Source organism: Strix uralensis, chromosome 8, assembly GCF_047716275.1.
Source record: "Strix uralensis isolate ZFMK-TIS-50842 chromosome 8, bStrUra1, whole genome shotgun sequence".
Taxonomy (NCBI): domain Eukaryota; kingdom Metazoa; phylum Chordata; class Aves; order Strigiformes; family Strigidae; genus Strix; species Strix uralensis.
The window spans coordinates 18,479,583-18,500,373 of NC_133979.1; the positions used below are offsets into that span (position 1 = coordinate 18,479,583).

The 20,791-nt window shown below is 53.5% G+C and overlaps 1 protein-coding gene across 4 annotated transcripts in view; it reads right to left on the reverse strand.

The window, feature by feature from the left end:
- Window positions 1-19,683, reverse strand: part of BARHL2 (BarH like homeobox 2) — a 63,397-nt gene extending 43,714 nt beyond the window's left edge. For 2 of the 4 annotated variants that reach the window (XR_012629865.1, XR_012629866.1), the window contains exons 1-3: window positions 18,837-19,614; window positions 17,288-17,513; window positions 16,269-16,763 (exon numbers count right to left, since the gene is read on the reverse strand). Coding sequence is in view for 2 of the 4 variants with exons in the window: in XM_074876463.1 (XP_074732564.1) it covers window positions 16,451-16,763; window positions 17,288-17,513; window positions 18,837-19,416 (1,119 nt within the window). In the remaining 2 variants the exon portion in view is untranslated. Of the gene's footprint in view, window positions 1-15,722; window positions 16,764-17,287; window positions 17,514-18,836 lie in introns of those variants that run through there. The other 2 variants (XM_074876462.1, XM_074876463.1) reach the window with 2 other exon arrangements.
- Window positions 19,684-20,791: the final 1,108 nt, after the last annotated feature.

Genomic DNA, 20,791 nt, shown 5'->3' on the forward strand with positions numbered 1-20,791 from the left:
CCACAGCCTCACTCTCTCGGGGCTGCACATTTGCTTGCTGCCTGCCTTCTCCTGGGATTAGTAAGACAATGCTTTGCAGGTCCTCTGCTTCCTGATCTAGCCCTGTCCCCCACACGCAGCTCAGGTAAACACAAGAGGAAAACCTCATTCAATGTCTCTCGCCTGGAGAAGACCCTCCCTCCAAGTACCTTTGTACTCCATGGCTAAGATTACCCTTGGCGAAGGAAGCAACCATGTTCTGCAAGAGGTTCATCAGTACCAATGACCTCCTCATGTCAATGAACGTGTCCAGTGCATACCAAGGGACAAGCATGTTCTCACCCCACACCCAAAAAAACCCCTGTTTCCAGCAAAGCACAGTCTCACCAACACAGACATTATTCACTGGTTGGGGAATCTTATTGTGAAAGATTAATAGTTGTTTTACTCTTCACACAAAATTGTCACCATGTGGGCAAGGAGCTTTTTTTTCCTATTTCATATCACCCTGGCAGCGGTACTCTGTTTCAACTTACCTAAGTGCTACTGGGGAAAATATAGCTAATGAAACAGCCATCATTTTATCTTCCTGTATATCATCCGGTTGGTTTTATTAAAAAAATGAAAGAAAATAAATCAAACAATAAGAGTTATCAATCCCCCTCCACGACTTACTCAGATTTGGTTTAACACTGCAGGTCTCAGCATGTGTAACACTGATTTCTGCTAACTGGTCTCAGCCTAGTATTTTCACACCTTTTTTGTACTAAATGCTTACAACTGGTCACTCTACTAGAAACTGTCACGATGACACCTTTATTTAGAAATTTAACAACACAAAAAGCACCAGAAATGAATCTCAGAATAATAATCTTTTATTGTTTGCATTGCAATAAATTCCTGCAAATGCATCCCATTATCTTTTTATACAATTAAACACATAATGCCTAACTGTTAAGGTATCAGTCCAGCTGGGTACAGATGCAGTCTGCTGCCAGTCTGAACAGACCTCGGCTGTCTTTTAATAATTACCGGAATAAAAGAAAAATAATGAAGTGCTGTAGATTGCTCATCCAAACTGGTAAAAAGCTGTTTGCAAAGGATAACTATGAGGGGAGTGAGACAGCGGGCTTTGCTAATAAATAATTCTCAGAAATATCAGCTCTCAATTTACTACTTGTACACAATGGGCCAGTTGAAACTTGCAGGATGAGCCAATTTGCCACAGCTCTTGTTTTGAGTCTTTGTGAAGCCGCTGTGCGAGCACAGTAGGGGCTGCTTGCATCTATCCCTGGAGTCAATCAGTGGGCCTTTGTTTCCCGCTGGTCAAAAATATCAGGTGGCTTTGAGAGTCTAATTATCAATGAAAAATTAAATTCAGTACAGGAACATAGCCAGGAGTTGCCCCCTGCCTTCTGCCCTCATTCATGGGGTGTGAGTATCAGGATATTTGTTATAATTCAAAATGTATTCAAGCCAAATTGGGAACTTCAGGGGTGGGAAAGACAGAAACCTAAACGTGAAAACTGGAATCAAGAGCCTCACTGGCAAATCAGCAAATTTCTTCTTCTGCTCCCTTAGCAAATGGGGTGTGCAGCCCTAATTGTGCAAAGTGCTTTCTCAGAAGCACCACCCGTCAGGGATTTCTCATTAGGAATATGTTAAGCTGAGTTTATACCTATGTGGTTCCACAGTTTTCTGGCCTTGGGGAAGTTTGTAAGTTGAATAAACTACCATATCAGGGTCCAGCTCTTGCAGGAATGGAACAGGCAGAAGCAGAGACATCTGTCAGGGCACAGAGACCAAAACCCCCAGAAGAGGCATAGTCTGAAGACAGGGGAGAGATCACCAGCCAGCCAGTCACCAACACCTCTTTCTCAGAGACACCCTTTCAGCATCGCAGATCACAGAAACCAGAAGAAGCCGATATAAACAATCTCTGGCTGAGACATTACAGGTAGAATACAAAGTCACTAGAAAGAACGCGCAATGGCCAGGTAAAGGTGTAATGTCCATCCATCTGCCATTCAACATGGGAGTGTGAAGACAAACCAGGCATCTCAAATGCTTGCCATGGAGCAGATCTTGCCTCCTGCTTACATCGCCTTTCAGCCCTGAGTTGTAAGTCTATCCAGAAAAAAACAGCCCTGAAAACAGCAGACCATATTTCTTTACCTGTTGATCATTTTCTGGCTATCAACACTCACGATTTCTCACAAGGGGTGAATCTGTTTTCCAACAGGACAATAATCATTGAAGCAGAGAAGGAGGTGTGACACAGATGTGCAGTAGCTAATGAAGGGCAGTGGCTCTGCTTCTTCACTTCCCCATCACTGTCTTTGCTTTTGAATACGTGTATGAAATGCAACTGCCTCCCAGGTCATGGGTGAGAAATCACCTGGGCAGCTGTCCTTGCCCGCAGACTCGAGGGGCTGCGCACAGCCCAGGGGAGGACCCCTCCCAAGTCACTTCTACCAGCACCATCTCACTGAGTTTGACCCCCTCCCTTCACAGTTATTCTTGGCAAATATTGTGTTGTACCCACAGAACTGAGCACATGTGATTCACAGGCAAGTAGTGCTTCTGTCTGTGTACATATCATATGTCCCACATCCTTCTGATTACAATGTGTTTGGTTTTTGCTTATGGAAACTGATGTATCAGGAGAGAATGATCCTGGGACAGAAAGACTTACAAGAGTTTTCTCAGTAGGAGAAACAAAGGCACACTCTTAGTGAGCACCAGTACAAGCATGGCTGTACCAAAGCCTTGTAACTCTTGAGGCTCTTAAGCTGTATTTGCAGCAGCACAGCAAGGAACTCTGCCAGCGACCTTCAGGTAGCTAAAAACCTTCTCTGTCAGAGTGATTTCCACCCCCCCAAAGTGCATGGTAAAGGAGATCATAACTGTTCCTCAACTCAAGAGAAGGAGCTGTATCTACACCACTGACTGCAAATGCAAATATGCTAAATAAGTCCTGATTAGCTCTTAGTGTCTGGGCATTGGACATCCTTGTCCTCTCTGTGCCCAGGAAAACTTTCATTTTCTACTAGAAAATGTCTTAAGTGTTTAGCTAAAGCGCCTTCAGTCTGCAAGCCTTCCTAGTTATGCACCTGGAAATCACTTCCAGCTCCTCCATCCCTGACACACAAGATGAAACATGGCAACTGCTCACAGCTGTCTGTCCCAAGAGCTTTTCTAAAAGTAACTAGCTAAAAGGAGATCATTGTCCACCCAGGCACCGAGCAGAGCAACCATCTCCAGACCAGACTTTTGTCTAGCAGAATAATCTGCATTCATATTATCTTTGGTTGCCCATGTGGTTTGGACACTCATTTTTGTCCTAGCATAAAGTCCTTGGAGACTGCACAATAAGCACACAGCAGATCAGAGTGGTGAAAGGGTAGAAGTGGATGGATAGAGGGTGCTTTGTCATTCCAGGTTGAATTACAGTTTCTGGTTCCCTCTTCTCACTGGGAGCTCAGTGGCAAATGTGTAAAGCTTTCTGCAACACATGAAAACCCAGTCCTATAGACTTTACTCACACACTGTTGTCACGGGGGCTGTTCCGCAATTAAAGAGTATCCACACGAGTAAAGAATGGTGAGTGTATGAAGCATTTGCAGCATCGGCTCCAAAGTTGGCTCCTACCCTGGCATGATCTGCTGACAGCTCATCCCCCTGTGCCTCCTCTCCATGCTGGCTGCTCTGCTCTGGAATCGCAGCCTCGGACTTCACCAGCCAAACTCAGACAGATAAATAGAGACAAAGTTGTCCTTACGGCAGGCAAAAAGCTATCAAAAAAATGTTTTAAACAAATGCATCTTAAGATTTTCATCCATTCTGCCATAATGACTGGAATACCTCAAGATAGTTTTAAACGCTATTTAAGGTTGCATCATACATTTTATACCATAAATTATTAAATGACTTAATGGACAATGCATTAAAAGGAAAACAGGCAAATTACAGAATAATTTAGCTGTTGCAAAGAAACAGAGCAACTTGCAGGACGTAAAACACTCTATTTTGACACAGAATGCCCGAAGCTAAAGCAATTAAGGCTGCAAAATATTGCCGGCTGACATGATGTGTATGTAAATTTGTCATTCATTGGCAAGGGTTTGTAACAATCACAAGTAATGTGCACAATAAAACAACCATGTGGTATAAAATGCTTTCTGCTAAGAGTACTTGGAAAATGGTGGTTATGTATCATTTAAGCATATCATTATTATACATACAGTAGTTGCTTATGACAAAAGATACCTCTCCAATACCAGTAGCTCAAAGATAGCCCTTCAAAATATTATTTACAATTATTTGTGTGCAGGATCATGAAGGAAATATTATTTAAGTTGCTTTTAAGAGCTACTGCTAGCTTTTCACCAGAGATTCAAATTCTAGTGAATCAGTCCCTCCAGGCTAGTTTAAAGAAGCTCACAAACTCCCTGCACTTTGCCAGTAGAGCTAGCAAAGAAAGAGATGCCTGAAAGATGCCAATACTTATATGGTTGAGTCAATTATTTTATGTAGAACTGAGAGCAATAAAAGAGGCAATGAGACCTTTTGAGCCCCCATCAAAAAGCAGTAGATTTAATTACTGATCTTTCCGACCTGTCCATCAGTGCAAACTGCCTGACTCAAGAGCAAGGGAAGGCCCATGGTGCTGAGGGTGAGCCCAACTTTTTGGGTGCCCATGCTCCTCTCTGGAGGTGATGGGAAGCAGGAGCTGCTTGTTCACCAAGGTCTTTGTAACAAGGCAGGCAACACCTTCTTCTACTATGGTCTCTACAGAAAAAAAGAATTTAAAAATGCAGTCCTGGGAAGCCTGGACTCAATCTCAAGCCCTTTATTACATGAAGAAGGGGAAAAAAAAATGAAGAAAAGGCAGCGAAGGAGGCTCAGATCCCCTCAGCCAGCCCTCAGCCAGCTCTCCCATGTCCCAGAGGTACTGCTGCTGCTTTCCAGCCTTCCCTCTACTGGGCCCAGCCTCACCACCGGCCCCAGGGAGGACAAGAGCTCCCGGGTTGCCTTTGACATGCTTGCACACTCCATCCCATGACAGGGAAACTGGTTGGTACAGGCAACCAGTAGCTTAAAACCACAGGACACAGGCCTAGACAAAACCAAACATGAAGCCAAATATAAAGAGCCTTGGCTTTCTGTACAGGGGTGATAGGTCCCTGGAGGTGGTGGGGTCCCCTGTTTCAGTGCATTTGGCCCTGGCATGCAGAGCACAGCCTGCTAGAACAGCCCACTAGCACAGCCCGCTCTGCGGCTCGATCTCCCAGATAGACCAGGGCTCCTCAACGATGGAAGGCTGCCAAGAGCAACCCCTTCTCCGGCCAAACTTCCCTATGCATCTCTGCAAAGCTGCCCCAGATGACATCCTTCCTTCCAGCATTTAGGTGCTCCATCATCTCATCTTATCTCCCTCTGCCCCAAAAGCACCTCTTTACAAACAGGGAGGACAAAATTGGTTTTCCCATAAATCCCTCGTCCTGGGCTGGTTTATCTCAACAGCTGATGGGTGAGATTACTGACCAGCAATGGCCCTTGACTTGGGAGGAGCATGAGTGAGGTCTTGTCAAAAACACTAGGAGCTCTCAGGTGCACAGGAAACTCAGTTTCCAGCGATACCTTGGCCTCCACCAGCACCCCTCAGCCCACACAAAGAAATTCCCCAAACTGCCACATACCACCTCCAGACATCCAGCAGCTTTTGTGTTTCCCAGTGATTTTGTAGATGAGTTGAATTAAGCTGTCTCCACTCCTCTTTAGACACAATTTAGGAGACACTTTTCCTTAGGAAGGGAAGAGGTTCATGTTTTAAATTTCTGCTCTAGGCCACATTTTGGGAAACCATCCAAAAGAATTCAATAAGCCTTCAGCAGAGTGAAACATGGGATTTCCTCAAAACAAGACTTTAACACCACAACTATTGTCTTTAAACACCCCATTTCTGGGGTACAGAAAAGAAGCAGGTACCCCAAAGTGTCATGTTTCATGACAGGCAACAGCAAAGCGAGCATCAGCCCAGGATGGCCCTCTTTCCCTGCACCGCGTCCCAGCACACGCATCCTGCTAAGGATGATGGCAACACAGCAACATCGCAGAAGGAATTTGGGGCAACTTTCCACCATGGTGGCTGCAAGCATCTCCTGCGTGCTTACCAAAATAGCAAGTTCAGCCAATAAAAAACCCACTACTGTGCACCCACTCAGGACTAACCTCTTCCTCTGTCGTTAGAAAATCAGCGTTTCCACTTGCTGTGCCATCACCAGGGCAACTCCTGGCAAATGGTGATGCTGTAGCAGTACCTGGATACTTTGTCTGTTTTACACGCGATGTCCTCACTCATTTTTTTCAAGTCCTTCTCCTGTAGATTGATGCCAAAGGGTAGGAGAATAGGGTGCGGGAAGAGGGTGAATTTTAAACCATCTCTCCGTATAAACAGAATAGGTTATGCATGCCTCTCTGAAGTACAGTATTAATCCCAATTGTGCCATAAAATATATATGACTCACTTGAGCCTTGTTCTCTGGTGAATTATGAACTATTATATCACTCATGGGATAAGTATTATGTCTCTTAAGAGACTATCACCTTTCCTCTATTTTATAATATAAAACTTCATTGAAACCTACCATGCCTGATATAAGCAACTTCTTGTGATGCACATTAAATCTTTTCCTTTTACAGCTTCCTTCGTTTAGCTGATATTCATGTCAGGGTGAGTTCTTTCAGATGTAGCATAAGCATAAATTAGTATGTAAGAGAAGTAGTCGTTTAGCAGAATTTTTTCTTTAATAAATCTGGTGATATTTATATTTCATCACAGAGCAGAAAGATTTTTTTACACATTTAAAGATTTATTCCTGTAGTAAGTATCCAATTAATAGGGCTTTAGCATGCAGACAGGATTTGTATTTATGCTGAAGAAAATGTGTTCTCATTATACTTTTATTCTCATGTTAGATTTATTGTGGGTTCCATTATAATTTATTTTAGTAGCTCCGTTTTCTAATTCTTTATATTTACATGTCTTTTCCAACAAAAATAATAATACATAAATAATACCTGACAACACTTCGCAGATTTTATCTATTTGTATGCTTTAATTCTCCGAGCATCTTGGAATGGAAATGCTGTGAACTACAAAGAAAATCTCTATGTGATCTCTATTACATGAAAAATTATCATTTTTATATCCTCTTCACTCTGCCAAGTTCTTTCCAAGTTTCAGTTTGCAATGCATGAAAGTAGGCAAGAAAATGTAGGAAAACCAAGTAGGAATACTCACTACATACACTTACATTTTCAAGGCGTTGCTGTAATTAGCGGTGTCAGAGGACAGCCTGCTGCATTGCAGCAGAGAGCTCTTTCCTATTTATTGTCACATGTATTTTTCTATAGGCTTTTTAGCTTGCTGGCATGGGGTTTATAACAACACAATCCTACCACTGCTATTCTGCAAACCGCTGCTGAGAATGATGTTTGGTCAGTAACGCTTTGCCCAGTCCTTAACCCAGCCTGCTCAGCTTTCCACTGGTGTACAGCGGGATGCAGGTTTGAAGTTACAGTGAGACTGGCCTCGCCAGTCACCAGCCAACATTTCAAATGTGAGAAGATCTTATGCTGAGTAAGTGTTTCCACGCACACTGCATCTCCTAACAGAAAGGTTCCTACAGGGTGCTGTACAGTAGCTTTCCCGGATCTGTGCGGTGTAAGAGAGCTTTCTCGTGCAAACCCACCCCAGAGCTTTAGCCCCAGCACTAAATCCCAGCAGGTCAGACTCTGCCGGCAGCCAGGCAGGGCACAGCCAGCATATGCCTGGAGAAGCCAGCTGAGTTACACTGCAAACATAACACTATATGTAAGAGCCAAAGCTGGCCAAGTGCTGTTGCAGTGGATGTTGCTTTCATTTTGCAGTGTACCCTCTGCTGGGAAAAAAAAAATGACTTTGTGTTAGATATCACATCTAATTATTCCTGTTGGGCTGGCCCAGAGAAATGTCAACAGTGCATTGTAAGTGCTAATTGGGGTGTCCATGCTCTGCAGTAGATTTGGGATACAACACCCAAGACTGGAGAGGTTAAGCATGTTTTAGAATACTGTACTGTAATGAGCTTAGTCTCCATGGAAGACGCACAGCTTTGCTGCACACACTTTGTGCAACATTGCCCAAGCCACACACCAGCATGCTGGTTAAGGCAGGCTGCCCATGGCCACCACCAGCCACCAGGAAAGGTGAGCAGTCTCCCAGGGCATGCTGCTGAGTGCTCAGCAAACCAGAGTGAGGTGAAGAAAGAAGGAAAGGGAAAGGAAAGAGAGAAAGAAGAAAGGAGGAAAAGGAAGAAAAAAAATGAAAGACTGCTAGAGAGTCAGAAAAAAAAAAAAAGTTGCCAATGTGCTTAACTTGCATCCCTCTGTTTTAGGCAGAAAACATCACCAATCTGTTAAGCTTCTGTGAACTAAGAGGGGCTAGAGCTGTCAGTGCCTATACTGGGGCTCCATTGCAGGCACATGCTTTGCTGTTTTTTCCCATAGACCCCTCTATGCCTCTGATGAAATATTAATCCAGCCTTATTTCACGACTTCTAAAGCAGAAAAATTACATTGTTTTAATATAGGGACAGTGATGGTACTTGAACCCACAGGATCTAGCCGAATTACTGGTGGCAAATCCACAAAACAGGCTTTTTTGACAGCCTTCATTTTCCAAATTGCTCTGTCCTGCTTTAGAGCACCAGGTTCAAGAGCAGCTGCCTGTTTCTTTCACAGTGCTGGGGTAGCAGAGTGTCTGCCGTGGCATTCTATCTTTCTATGCATTCAAGCACTGAATCATCACTTTTACTGGGCAGCAAGTAAAACTTTCAGGAATTCTTTTTGTTAGATCTTCACACAGTGAAAAAAAGTATTTAAAGCTACAACATGCCTGGTAGTCCTTTGGGCTATAAATCTGACAGGGAGCTACTCCGTGCCCTTTGGTGTCACGGGGCACCTCTTGTGCCCCTCGGTGCATTTTTACCATTCGCATGGGCAATGTTGCATCGGATTAGTATCCTGCTTTAAACAAACCCATGCTCATCGCAGAGGCTTTTTCATCTCCCAGAGGACAACCCTACAACAGGGCATTACTCGATGGAAATTCAAGCCCAAACACTGTACGTGTTCAGATGTTGAGGCAAGAATATGGAAGGGAAATCCAAAAGACTATTGTAAGGACAAAGCTGAGGCCTCAGATGTGTTCTGTTTCACACAGTCCTGCCATCATTATTACCCCGTATGTTAACGCAGAAGTGGTAGGCAATTATTCCTGAGCTTGCTTCACATTACTTGTTCTTCATGACCTCAGATTAAAACATAACAGTGTCAGGCTCCACCAAAAATATAGGGCAAACCTCACAGACGGGTTCTCAGCAAAGAGTTGTGCTGGCTCTGGGGACAAGGTCTGGGGAGGACACTGCAGGAGAGGTGCCAGCTCAGAAAGCCCTTCGAGCCATGGGCTGTATCCTTCCAGAGGAGAAGGCATATGAGAAGCTGCGCTTCTACTGTGTGTATTCAAACAGGGAGGTGAAGCTGCTCTCAGAGAGAAACAACTCACTAAGTCCAGGATTTGCCAAACTGTTCTCAGTGGTGGCATCCTGAGGTTAGTCACCTGGGGAATCCACTTTTTTAGGACAGTATCCTGAGGGAGCAGCTCCAGTTTCTTTTCCTCACTGCATATTCATAAAGACTAGTGCAGTTGCACAATTGAATCATAAATTCTGGTAATAGGTGTTTTACCCTAATCGCATGTGAAACAAGTGATAAAATGTTGACTAAGCTGCCCACCCACCCCAGATGCCCAGACGTACCCACATGCTTCTGCGCTAAAGTCAGAGGCAGATGTTGTCCTGCATGTTTTCAGAATGATATCACCCATGTGGACACCTGTGCTTGGTACAGAAGGAAGTGAGAGGTATTTGCACATGCATGTCAAGCTGGAGAAAAGGCCACTTGAATTTACATGGGGTCATAACGGTGTTCAAATCACTACATGCCTGCATCAAGGTCTAAGAGAGACATACACATTGAACAGCTGAAAACCTATCTAGAAACCGTGTACACATCACCTGGATCTAGATATCTCTGTCTAGTATTTTACATAGAAGATGTATACGCTGCACTGCCACACAGAAACACCCACTTCACGTATACTGCAGACAGTGAGGATGGCAAAGAAAATGTTGTTCTCATTCTGCACATCTTCTTCACTGTCTAGATCTACTAGTTGTATTTTTGTTTGCATTCTGAAATAGCAGAAGGGGGGGGGGGGGGGGGGGGGAGGCGGACACAAAAACCTAAATAAATATTTAATGTATCAGCACCTGTCATATAGTTTCTGTGCACCACCACTATCGATTTCCTGGTAGTTCTCCTTCCCTACCCAACTTCATTAAAGAATAAAAGTAAAGTAATAAGTCATTTCACACTCTGTCTGACCATTATACAATAATAGCAAGATTTCATGCAAGGGTACAACATTATGCCCATCTGCAATCACAGTCTCTTTGCAAAAATCTCAATTCACACTTCACATGCAGCTAACCTTGTTACCATTCCCTTCCTAAATCCATCAGTCTTGCAGCTGCACGTCTTCACAGCCCAACATCTTAAAATTCATCACTTTGACACCCTCGCATCCCTACAGGTCAAGCTAAAGAAGCCAACCAAGAATAATTAAGGGGTACCCCAGATGTTTAGTTTACTTCTAGCCAACCTTCCCCGGAACCGGGTAGAGCTCTCTCTTCTTGCGCTAAACACCCGTGTAAGGTGCTTGTTTGAGAGGTGACGACACCTCCAACAAATTTCAGAGCTCTCCCCCCCTCCTTTTTTTTTTTTTTTTTTTTTACAAGTATAGCTCTTTGTAGTTGGAATTTGAACAAGAAGCGTGATAATGAGTAGGTTCAGGGAAGGAAAGGTGTTATCTCATTAAGGTAATTACTAAGACATCCCCACCATTACCTCGGTTTGAAAATGTGGCAATTAAAGCGCCCTACATGGGCTCACAGAGACGAGACAACACGACAGCCTCGGACAACTTTTGCGTGCCCGGGCCGGGAGGGAGGGGAATGGGACTGCCTCCTGCCCCCACCGCCGGAGCGCCGGTCCAGCGGGTCACGGCCCGGGGCAGCGGGGGGGGCGGAGGGGAGGCCGGGAGCCGCCGCGACGGGGCCCGCGGCTGCGCCCCCGGCAGAGCGCGAATCCCCGCCGGGGCGGGCACGGCGGTGGCAGGGGAGCCGCGGGGGTCCCGGCGCGCCCCGCATCCATCGCTGGCGGCGCAAAGCGCCTCACTTGGGTTCCTTTGAAATCCGCTAATTTTGAGGACCGGCGTTTGTGCGCTTCCATTAATAGAAGCGGCTTGTGAAAAATAGGACATATGAATATGGAAACGGAGTTTTAATGTGATGGGCGCTCCGCTGGACCGGCTCTCCGGCTGCAAATACGCAGAGACAGGCACCGTCTCCGGCTGCCCCACGGCCCCTTCGACGGCGGGAGCAGCCCAAGGGAAGAACGAAGTTCAGGGTCTTTTTCGCGAAACGGGGACACTGGGGAGCGGCGCCTTCGGGGGCCGCCCCCCCGCTCCCCGCCCCGTGCAGGTCCCGGGGGGGTCTTCGGCCCCATCAGCTGTCCCCCGCCAGGGACCGGGGGGGACATTTCGATGCTGTCCCCGAAACAGCACCGGCGGCTCCTCCGCGGGACGAGGGCGCAGGGCCGTCCCGGCGGGCCAGGTTTGCTGTGCCCCCCTTTCCTCGCAAACGGGGCTCCACGTTAAAGTGGCTACTGGGGGAGAAACCCGACGGGAGACGTGGGCTTAGCAGCAGGACGGAATAGAGGGGGTGGAAAAGCCGCGTAATTCCAACCTGAAACGGTTATTCGCCGCCCATCCCTGCCACCACGGGGCTGGGGGTATTTCTAATTACGAGGGGGTTTATCCTTTCCACAGGTGAGCTCGGCCTGGCTGCACCCACTCCACGCCCTGGGCTGGAGCCGGGTTATTCGAGCGGACTGCAATAAGGACTTTGGGCGACTTACAGCTTGCATTCAACAGAAGCGTCGTGTGAATTTGGAGGAAAATAAATTCTGGAAAGGGAGAAAGTAACAGAAGTTAAAAGCCCACCCGCACAAGAAACACTAAAAGCTGTAGGAGCGGTAGGTAGCTCCGGGACGCTAATACGGCGTTACACGCGGTCTGCCTTGGTCCGTGTAAACGCAACCAGGATAACGGGCACGGCAGGTAGCTCCGCTTGGTGCTCCTCTCCTCGCTGGTTCCCAGCGGCTGAGCCGGACTCGCTTGCCCGGCTGGGAGAGCGGATTCAGTTCTCGGAGCACACAGCCGCCACTCCGGCGCCGGGGCAAGCACCCTCGGAGCGGCAAAGACCGTGTTCATCCCTGTGTCCCAGCCCAGCGAAGTCCCCCTCCTCACTTTCTGCCCTAATGATGGCCAAGCTAATCCCCGGGAGGACGGAGTAATTAAACACGATCCTGCTGCTGCGTCCCACAAGAGAGCCCTTCAGCCAGGAGCAGAGGAGCAGCCTACTCGCGGCTCTACTGCCGGGAGGGCTCAGCCAGGAGCCGGAGGCTGCAACGAGTCGCCAAAACCTGCCTGAGCGTAGCAGGACTTCCCCGAAGGAACCTCCCGTGTCGTGCCCACCTGCAAAACACAGAGACACGACCCAGCAGAAATAAACCGAAGGGGAACTGGGGACAGGGCGACCAAAGGGGCTCCAGGGTCCCACCGCGGCCGCGCCGGTGTCAATCCGGAGCGACAGGAGCGAGAGCGGCGCAGCCCCGTCCCGCTTGTCGCCTCGCCGGCTGGAGCGGGGACAACACTCAAACACCCGGGACAAAGCCCTCGGGACGCAGCCCCGGCTCCGTGCTCTCAGGGTCGGGTCCCTAGCAGCCCGGCCCGGCCCAGGACAGGGGCCTTCTCCCGGGCGGTGAGCGGAGGAGAGACGGGCCAGGCGGTGCTTCGGCGGCGGGAGCCCGTCTCAGGCTCCTCCATCTTCCTCACCGCCTGCCGGCAAGCGCCGGGGAAGGGAGCCGCCGAGGTCCCGCGGACGGAGGGCTGCCCTCGCCGCCCTTCCCGGCCCAGCCCTGCCTCCCGACGCCCCGGGCTGCGCGGCGCGGCCCGGGACAGGGCGGGAAGCCCCCGCGGGGGCGGGACGCGGGCTGCCGGCACGGCGGGCCGGGGCGCGGGGAGGTGCGGGGGTGCCGGGCCGGGGCGCGGGCGGCCGGCGCCGCCCGGAGCTGTCCGTGGTGCTGAGGGCGGGCGGGGCCGCAGCCGCCCGGCCGGGCTCAGGCGTCCCCCGGCGCCGGCGGGGTCGGAGCTGCCCCGCTCCTTGCGGGCCGCTGCCTGCGCGGGGAAAGCAAACACTCCCCGGTAGCCCGCGGACTACCGCGTCCCCTCGCTCACACGCCGCTCTTCTACAGCTTCACGGTTCGTTTGCACGCTCAGCGCCCCAACAGCCAGGTCTTCTCCGGCGGGTGCCGGCGTTTCCCGCGGTTTAAGGCTAAGGGAGCCCGTTCATCTGACAACAGATGGGTTTGTTTATTTGTTCACATCCACTTCCAGGGCCGAGACCAGGTCCTGGCCCGGGCGAGGGCGGAGGCTGGAGAGGGACCGGGACTGCAGGAATTCAGCAGCTCGGCACCAGGTCTGGGGGCGGCCGCGGCGAGAGCAGCTGTCTGGGGGAGGAAAGGGGACAAAACCCGAATGGCGCGGCTGGAAAGGCACGGCCGCCGAACCGCGACCGGTCCTGCGCCGGGCCAGGCGGCGGGGAGGCGAGCGGCTCTTTGTCCTGCCGCAGCGCGCTGAAACGCGAGCCCATGGGCCGGGGTTTTTTAAAACAGGCGACGGAGTCCTTTCCTGCAAGGCTGACCCGGCCGGGCAGCCTGTCCCGGGTCGGCCTCTTGCCGGTGCAAACGGGGAGAGGACAAATGAAGGAGGGCTTACATTTCCAGCCCCGCTTCCCAAAGGGGGAAAGGGGGGGTGAAAGGGAGCGATTCCTGCTCCAAACGTCCTCTCGCTCGCACGCACTTTCCAGTTGGATTTGGAAATACGTTTCAGGGGAGGTCGCGGTTCCTCGCCCCCCTCCCCCGGCAGATCCCGCCTTAGACACCGTCCGCCATGGCACCGGGAGCCCCCCAGCCCGACCGCACTCCCCGCCCCTCGCTCGCTCGCCTGCAAGCCCCTGCCGGCCCCGGCTCCCAAAGCACCGGCAGCCCCTGCCCTCGTCCAGGCGGGCGCTCCGCTGCCCCGGGCCGGCCCTGCTCGAGAGGGGGGAAACTGGGGGACACTCATCTATTTTGCATGAACTTTTCTTCCTTATTCTCACTACTTTTCAGCGAGTTCGTGCAGTGAAAAACGAGCCCCCATTTATCCAACGAGAAGAACAACGAGCTTTTTCCAGCTGGATCGCCTCCTTTGGGGAGAAAACAGCCCAGGATTCGTTGTTCAGACTCAGGAAAGGGCCCTCACCGAGCCCAAATTTCCTACCTCCTTCCCCAGCCCGGCTGGGATGCGTTTCCCGAGAAAACCTCGGCGGCGAGGCGGGGCGGGAGGGCTATTCCGACCTCTCGGAGCCCCGCTCCCGAGTCCTTCCTGCCAGGGGTAATTTGGGGGCCACGGCGGAGGCGCGGGGGAATAGTCAGCGGCCGCCGCAACACGGGCAGAAAACGAGGTGGGCGTTCCCGACCCGCTCCCCTTTTGTTAGATCAAGGCAGAGGTCAATATGGTTTTAACGCGAATTTATTAGTAGAGAAATCAGCAAGCCGCTCGCTAATTAGCAAAGCCCAAATAAACGTGCCCGGAGGCTTCTCTTTTTCTTTTTTCGTTTGTTTTTTTTTTTCCTTCTATCGCAAAAGAAAGGGAACCCACGAGCAAAAATAAAGAGGAAGGGAGGAAAAAAAAAAAAAAAAAGAAGAAGAAAGCCAAGCCCTCAGAGAAGAAGATAACATTGGACTTATGAATGTTTTATAGGTAATTGCTGTATAACTTTCTAATTTCGCAGGGGGGTGTTTACCTCCAGAGGCTGGGGCCAGAGCCGTCCCCGGAGCCCGGTGGAGGGTCACAGCCCCCAGCCCCGACCCGCGGCCCCTCTGCCCTCGCGGGACCCGGCGGCCGGGCGGCCCGGGCCAGCATGGGGAAGAGAGGCGCTTGAGAGGGAATCTGCCTGCCGGTGAAAGGCCGGGGGGCAGCAACAAAGATCAAAGGCCAGCGGGGCTCTGGGTCTCCGTGTCCGGCCGGGCCCCCCCTGCCCGTTTCCCCTCGTTACTCACCCCGACCACCGGCGCTCGCTGACTGCCCCAGCTCGGTGCGGAGACAGCTGCCGGGCGGGGGCCGGAGCCCCAAGCCCGGTATGGCCCCGCCGCGCCGGCCCCGAGGGGCCGGAGCCACGGCCCGGGCCGCCCGCCGCGCCGCAGCCTCTCCCCGCCGCCGTGCCGGGAAACCCGCCGCCGCCCTGCCCAGGTGTTTAAAATAACGGCGAGGGGCACGACCCCTGCGTGGGGATTTGTTTTTCTTTGAAATACAGATAGGGAAAAATAGCGCCGGTTATGAAATAACGAGCATAACATTCAAAATTAAAAAAAAAATAAATAAATAAAAAAAAGAAAAAGTGGCATTTGCCTTTTCTATTCCGAATTCCTTGCGTTCTCGTCACGGGGAAAATTAGCTACCTTGAATTTCCACGTTTGTTAAAAAAAGATAAAGTTTATTTTTTTTTCTTTTTTTTCCCTGTAATTTTTCAGTCACAAAAAAATCTATATTTTGTCATCTAAGCATTTATTTTACTGAATCCAAAAAGACATGAAAAGGAAGAGGGGAGAATCACGTTCGTTCGTTTTAAACTAACGTATAGAAGTGAATTTTTTTTTTCCTTTTTTGGACGACATATAATAAATATGATATAGCACTCAGCACTCGGTCTGTACAATTCTGTTCGCATTAGGGAGCATGCCACTTTTCAATAAGAAAAAAAAAAAAAAGGTCATGAGAAAAATCAGTGCAAAGTTCTCCGTTCCCCCGGTCTTCTCCGCCGGGCGGGGGTCGAGGCGCTCTCATTCCCTCCGTCCTCCGCAGCCGTTAGTCTCTCCGGCGGGCTCGGGCTCCCTCTCCCTCTCCTCCCCCTCCGTCCCTCTCTCTCTCCAAGCTCCAAGTCCTGCCTCGCAGGAGCCGAGGTCGGCGGGTCGCCCCGCGGCTCTGCCCGCCTTCCCCCGCGTGTGGTCGTTTCACTTACGGGCTCGGCTCTGGGTTCACGGTTCAAGAGTCCCTGCTCTGACTGATCGCCTCCCTCGGCGGCCGGTGGCTGCCTGCAGAAGCTCCTGCCCCTCGGCTTCCCCTCGCTTCCTCCTCTGCGGTGCTGGGGCTTGTTTGGGGACGGGGAGGGGAAGGGCTCGTTGCGGGGACCGCGGTGCCGCTTCACCGGGGGTGCGGGGTGCCGGGCATGGGGTTGGCCAGGGGGTTGAGGCCCGGCTGCCCGCCGGGCCCCAGCCCGTGGATCAGCACCCGCGGCACCAGCGGCCGCTGGAGCTGGGGGTGCGGCGCTGGGGGAGTCCGGTACATGCTGCTGTACATGGCCGCGGCCGCCGCGGCCGCCGTCGTGCTGTCCATGCTGCCCAGCAGGCTGGGGTGGTAGAAATAGGGCGAGGGGAACATCCTCTGCAGGGCCGAGTAGTTCCCGGCCTCGGCCAGCAGCTCCAGGCCCACCGCCGTCTGCCGCTTCCACTTCGTCCTGCCGGGGAGGGCAACAAGAGGCGGCTGCAGGGCGGGCGCCGCGACGGGGCACCCGGCCCGGTTCCGTGGGTGTCCGCGGGCGGCGAGCCCCCTCCCCTCCGCGGCACGGCCCCCCGCACCACCCGGGACCCGGCGGGACGCACCGGCCTCGCGGGCCCGCACACGGCGCGACCCCCCGGCCGCGCCCGGCTCACCTCCCCTGCCCCCCCCCGCCCCCGACACATGCACGCGGCGACTCCGGCCAAATTAATAACCACGGCACCCGGTTAGATCGCAACGCGCTGACACTAATGGTTTGCGACAGAATTAGGGTGGCTGCAACCGTACGTAATGAGACAGAAAATTGCGGCAGCGGTGACAGGGGCCGGACACCCCAGCCCGCCGCCGGAGAGGGCGCGGGGCAGCCGCCGAGCGCTCCCCGCATCGCCCCGGACGCCCGCGGGCAGGAGCACGGCGGCGCCCGCCCAACCCCCGGCCCTCCCGGGAGCCCCCGAGCCGCCGCCCCGCCGGGGCCCGCCTTACCTCCGGTTCTGGTACCAGGTTTTCACCTGCGTGTCGGTGAGGTTGAGGGCGGCGGCCAGGTCCATGCGGTCCTGCACGCTCAGGTACTTCTGCCGCTCGAAGCTGCGCTCCAGCTGGTTGAGCTGGTGGTCGGAGAAGGCGGTGCGCGCCTTCCGCGGCTTCTTGGCCCGCACCGGCGGGCTGTCCCGGCTGCTGCTGATCTCCCGGTCGCCCTCCTCCTTTGTCCCTGCGAGCGAGCCGAGGCGCGATGAGGGCCGGCGGGACACCGGCTCGGCCCCCGCCCCGCCCCGCCGTGGTTACCGGGCCCCGCCACCCCCCCCCCGGGGGCTCCTCCAGGGCGTGGGGGGAACGGCCAAATACGGCGAGGGGGCGGCGGCGGCGAGCCCGTCCCGGGGACGGCGGGATTTCCACTCTCCGCTTGCCAGCTACTGGGCTTTCGTTATTTTCTCGGTCTCTCCCCCCCCGGCCCGAAATGCCGGGAAAACGGTATGTCAATCCGGCTCCGCTCGGGCCCGGGTTTGTGGCGCTCCTTGATCTTCCCCGCAGGAAGAACAATAATCTCCCTAATTGACCCACTGGGGAGGTTGGTGCACACAAAAATGGCCAGACCAGACTGTACATCTGTTTTGGGCACTCTTATGCTAATGCTAAAAGAGCAAAATGAGCGGCAGACCCGGGCATCTCGCTGCTCTTCAGCCTGGCAAAAATACCTCAATGGAGCAAAATTAGAAAAATGTGTCCCGTCGTCTCTCGGCTGAACTGCGCTGCCTGCGAGGGAGGGCAGCCCCGCCGGCACCGCAGGGAAAATAGCCCCTCTCCCTGCCTCGTCTTTGCTCACTCTTTTCCTTCCTTCCTTCCCCTTCCCTTCCCCACGCTCACACCGCTATTTCCATTTACGAATCCCGCAAGGCGGGGGCTTCCCAATCAGCACGAAATCCGTAATTAAAAAAAGAATAAAAGACGGAGAAATGAACCTTCCTATTCCGGCGCGGGAAAAACCCGGGTGTTTTGCAAAATACACAAAGCCCTCCAACCTTCCGCTGCCTACCGCGGGCCGACTGGGTTTTTTTATTCTTTTATTTTTAATTAAAAGTTTTTTCGTTTATTTGGTATTGGCTGTTGGGGAAGCGGATTTTTTTTTCCCTTGTTTTTATTTTAGATCGAATAAGCAAAAATGAAAAGGCTGAAGGCAGTAAGTGCAGCCGAGCCGCCGGTTCTTAGAAAGCCGGAGAATCATTTATGCGCATTTGCATTAAAAATAAATACATTCTGGTTTCTAACGCGATCCCAGTGCTCCGGCTATTTCCTTAAAAACAGGGAAGTTAAATTAAAAAAGAGGAGGAAAGGCCGACAGAGGGGGAAAAAAGCTATTTCATTTCCTACCGGTCTTAAACCCGCGATAGCGAGGATCACCGACAAGCCCCGGCAGAGCGGAGCGCTCCTACCGCCGATTTCCCCTCGATTTTCGTTTCACCGATGCGGCCGAGCGCCGCGGCCCCGGTTTTATCGGTGGCCAAGGCCGTGCGGGACCGGGCCGGGCCGTACTCACCGTGGCATTTGATGTCGCCCTGCGTGTCGTCGCGCTTGTCGAGCTTGGCTTTGCTGTCCTCCTGCTCGAGTTTGGGCCTGAAGGTCTCTGGGGCCGCGCTGCCCTCCTGCTTGGGGGTGTGATGGGGAGAGGGGACGCTGGTACTGTAAGGTGCACACGCCGCCAGCGGTTTGCTGTCGCCCAAAATGTCCTTAATTAAAAAAGAAGAGGTGGAAGTCCTGGGGCCGGAGCTGGCCGAGCCCAGTTGGGGCGGTGGCGGCTGCGGGGGCGACGGCTGCAAACTCGGCGGCGGCGGCGGCGGGTGCGGGCCGAGGTGGAGGTGGTGCGGCGGCGGCGGGAGGCTCTCCGCCACCCCCAGGTGCGGCTCGGGGTGCTCCATGCTCACCGAGATGGGCGACGAGGGCGCCGTCCCCACCGTGTCGATCTCCGAGCAGGGAGACGGCGTGGCCTGGCTCCTAAAATCCGCCGGCCGGCCGTCGCCGTGGGGGCGAAAGTCTCCGTTCATGACTCCGGGGCTGCCGGTGCTGCCGCCCGACAGGATCGTGTCTATCCCGAAGCTGGACCCGCTCGGCCCCTCCATGGCGGACCGCTTAGCGCCGCTCCCGCATCCCCGTGGGCGGCCGCGGGGGTCGCACCGGGGGTGGAGGGGCGGCGGTAGGGGGGGTGAGGGGGGAGCGGGTTGCCCCAACCCGCGCACCGGCGGCGCGGGCGGCACTAACGCGGGGCCCCCGCCGAGCACCGCATCGCCGCCGGGCCGGTCCGCCGCTACCCAACTTTGTTGCGGGAAGTTGCGGGCGCGGAGCGGGGCAGACACCGGCCACTGCGGCGCGCCCGCCCGTGCCCACCGAGCTCCTCTCGGCGGCGGCGACTCCCCCCCTGACGTCACGGCCGCCGCGTTCCCCCCCACCCCGCCGGTTATTATAAACCCGGGCTTTTGCCGCCGCCGCTGCCCGCCCCCATTGGCGGAAGGCCGAGCGGGGGCTGACGCAGTGCGGGCGGCAGCCAATCAACGGCCGCGACGGCGGGGACGGGCGCGGGAGGGGGGGCGCCCCCTCCCTCCCTCCCTCTCTCCCTCCCTCCCGCTCCCGTCGCCGCCGCCGCGCCCCGTCGGGTCCCGGTTCCCTGGCCGCCGGATCGGATCCCCCGGAGAGCATCATCCGGTGTTCCCGGGTTGAATGTCACAGTAATGGGAAGTGCCAGTGACAAGACGTCGTATTAATCCTGATGAAGTGGCGTGTCAACCTAATTAGCGGAGTAATTATAAAGGCGGTAATGAATGATTTAGAGTTCTCCGAGTTGTATTTTAGCACGAATTACCATTTCCAGGCTCCTATGAAGCCCACCCCGACGTCTCCCCTCTCAGCCTTCAGCAGCCGCCGGACCCGATCAGCCCCAAAACCAGCAGCCACGACCCCAAACCTCGAGGGCGCAGGGAGACGGGGCAGAGCAATGGGGGCGCAGGGCAGGATTAGGGCAGGCTGAGATCAAGGGAGATTTTTCGAGTGCTGGCGTGCAGCGACTAAGGTGATGGCACGAGGTGATGCCTTGGCTGTGGAGCCACTGGCACCCCCACCCCACACACAATGGCTGCCCCGATGATGGGAGCCCGCCGCCGGCCTGGGGCGAGGAGTGGGACAGAGAGGACACGAGGGTCCCTTCTAACCCGCTCCTCGTCCTGCCTGCCCTGGACCGGGAGTGCCCCGCCCGGCCCTGCGCAGAGCTACGGAGGGCGCGGGGGGCCCCGGCGAGCCCGTAACTTGTTGCCGTCGGTGGGTCAGACGTGAGACGCCGCAGCCCCGGGACGGCGGTGCGGGATGAGGAGTCGCGCTCCGGCTGGAGAGGTGCCGATGCGGAGAGTGCTGCGGCCTTCGGCTCCGCTTCCGACGGCTGGGGCCGGCCTTCCCTCGTCGGGGGGAGCCGGGGAGCTTCTGTCTCCTCGCTGCTAGGAGTCGCGG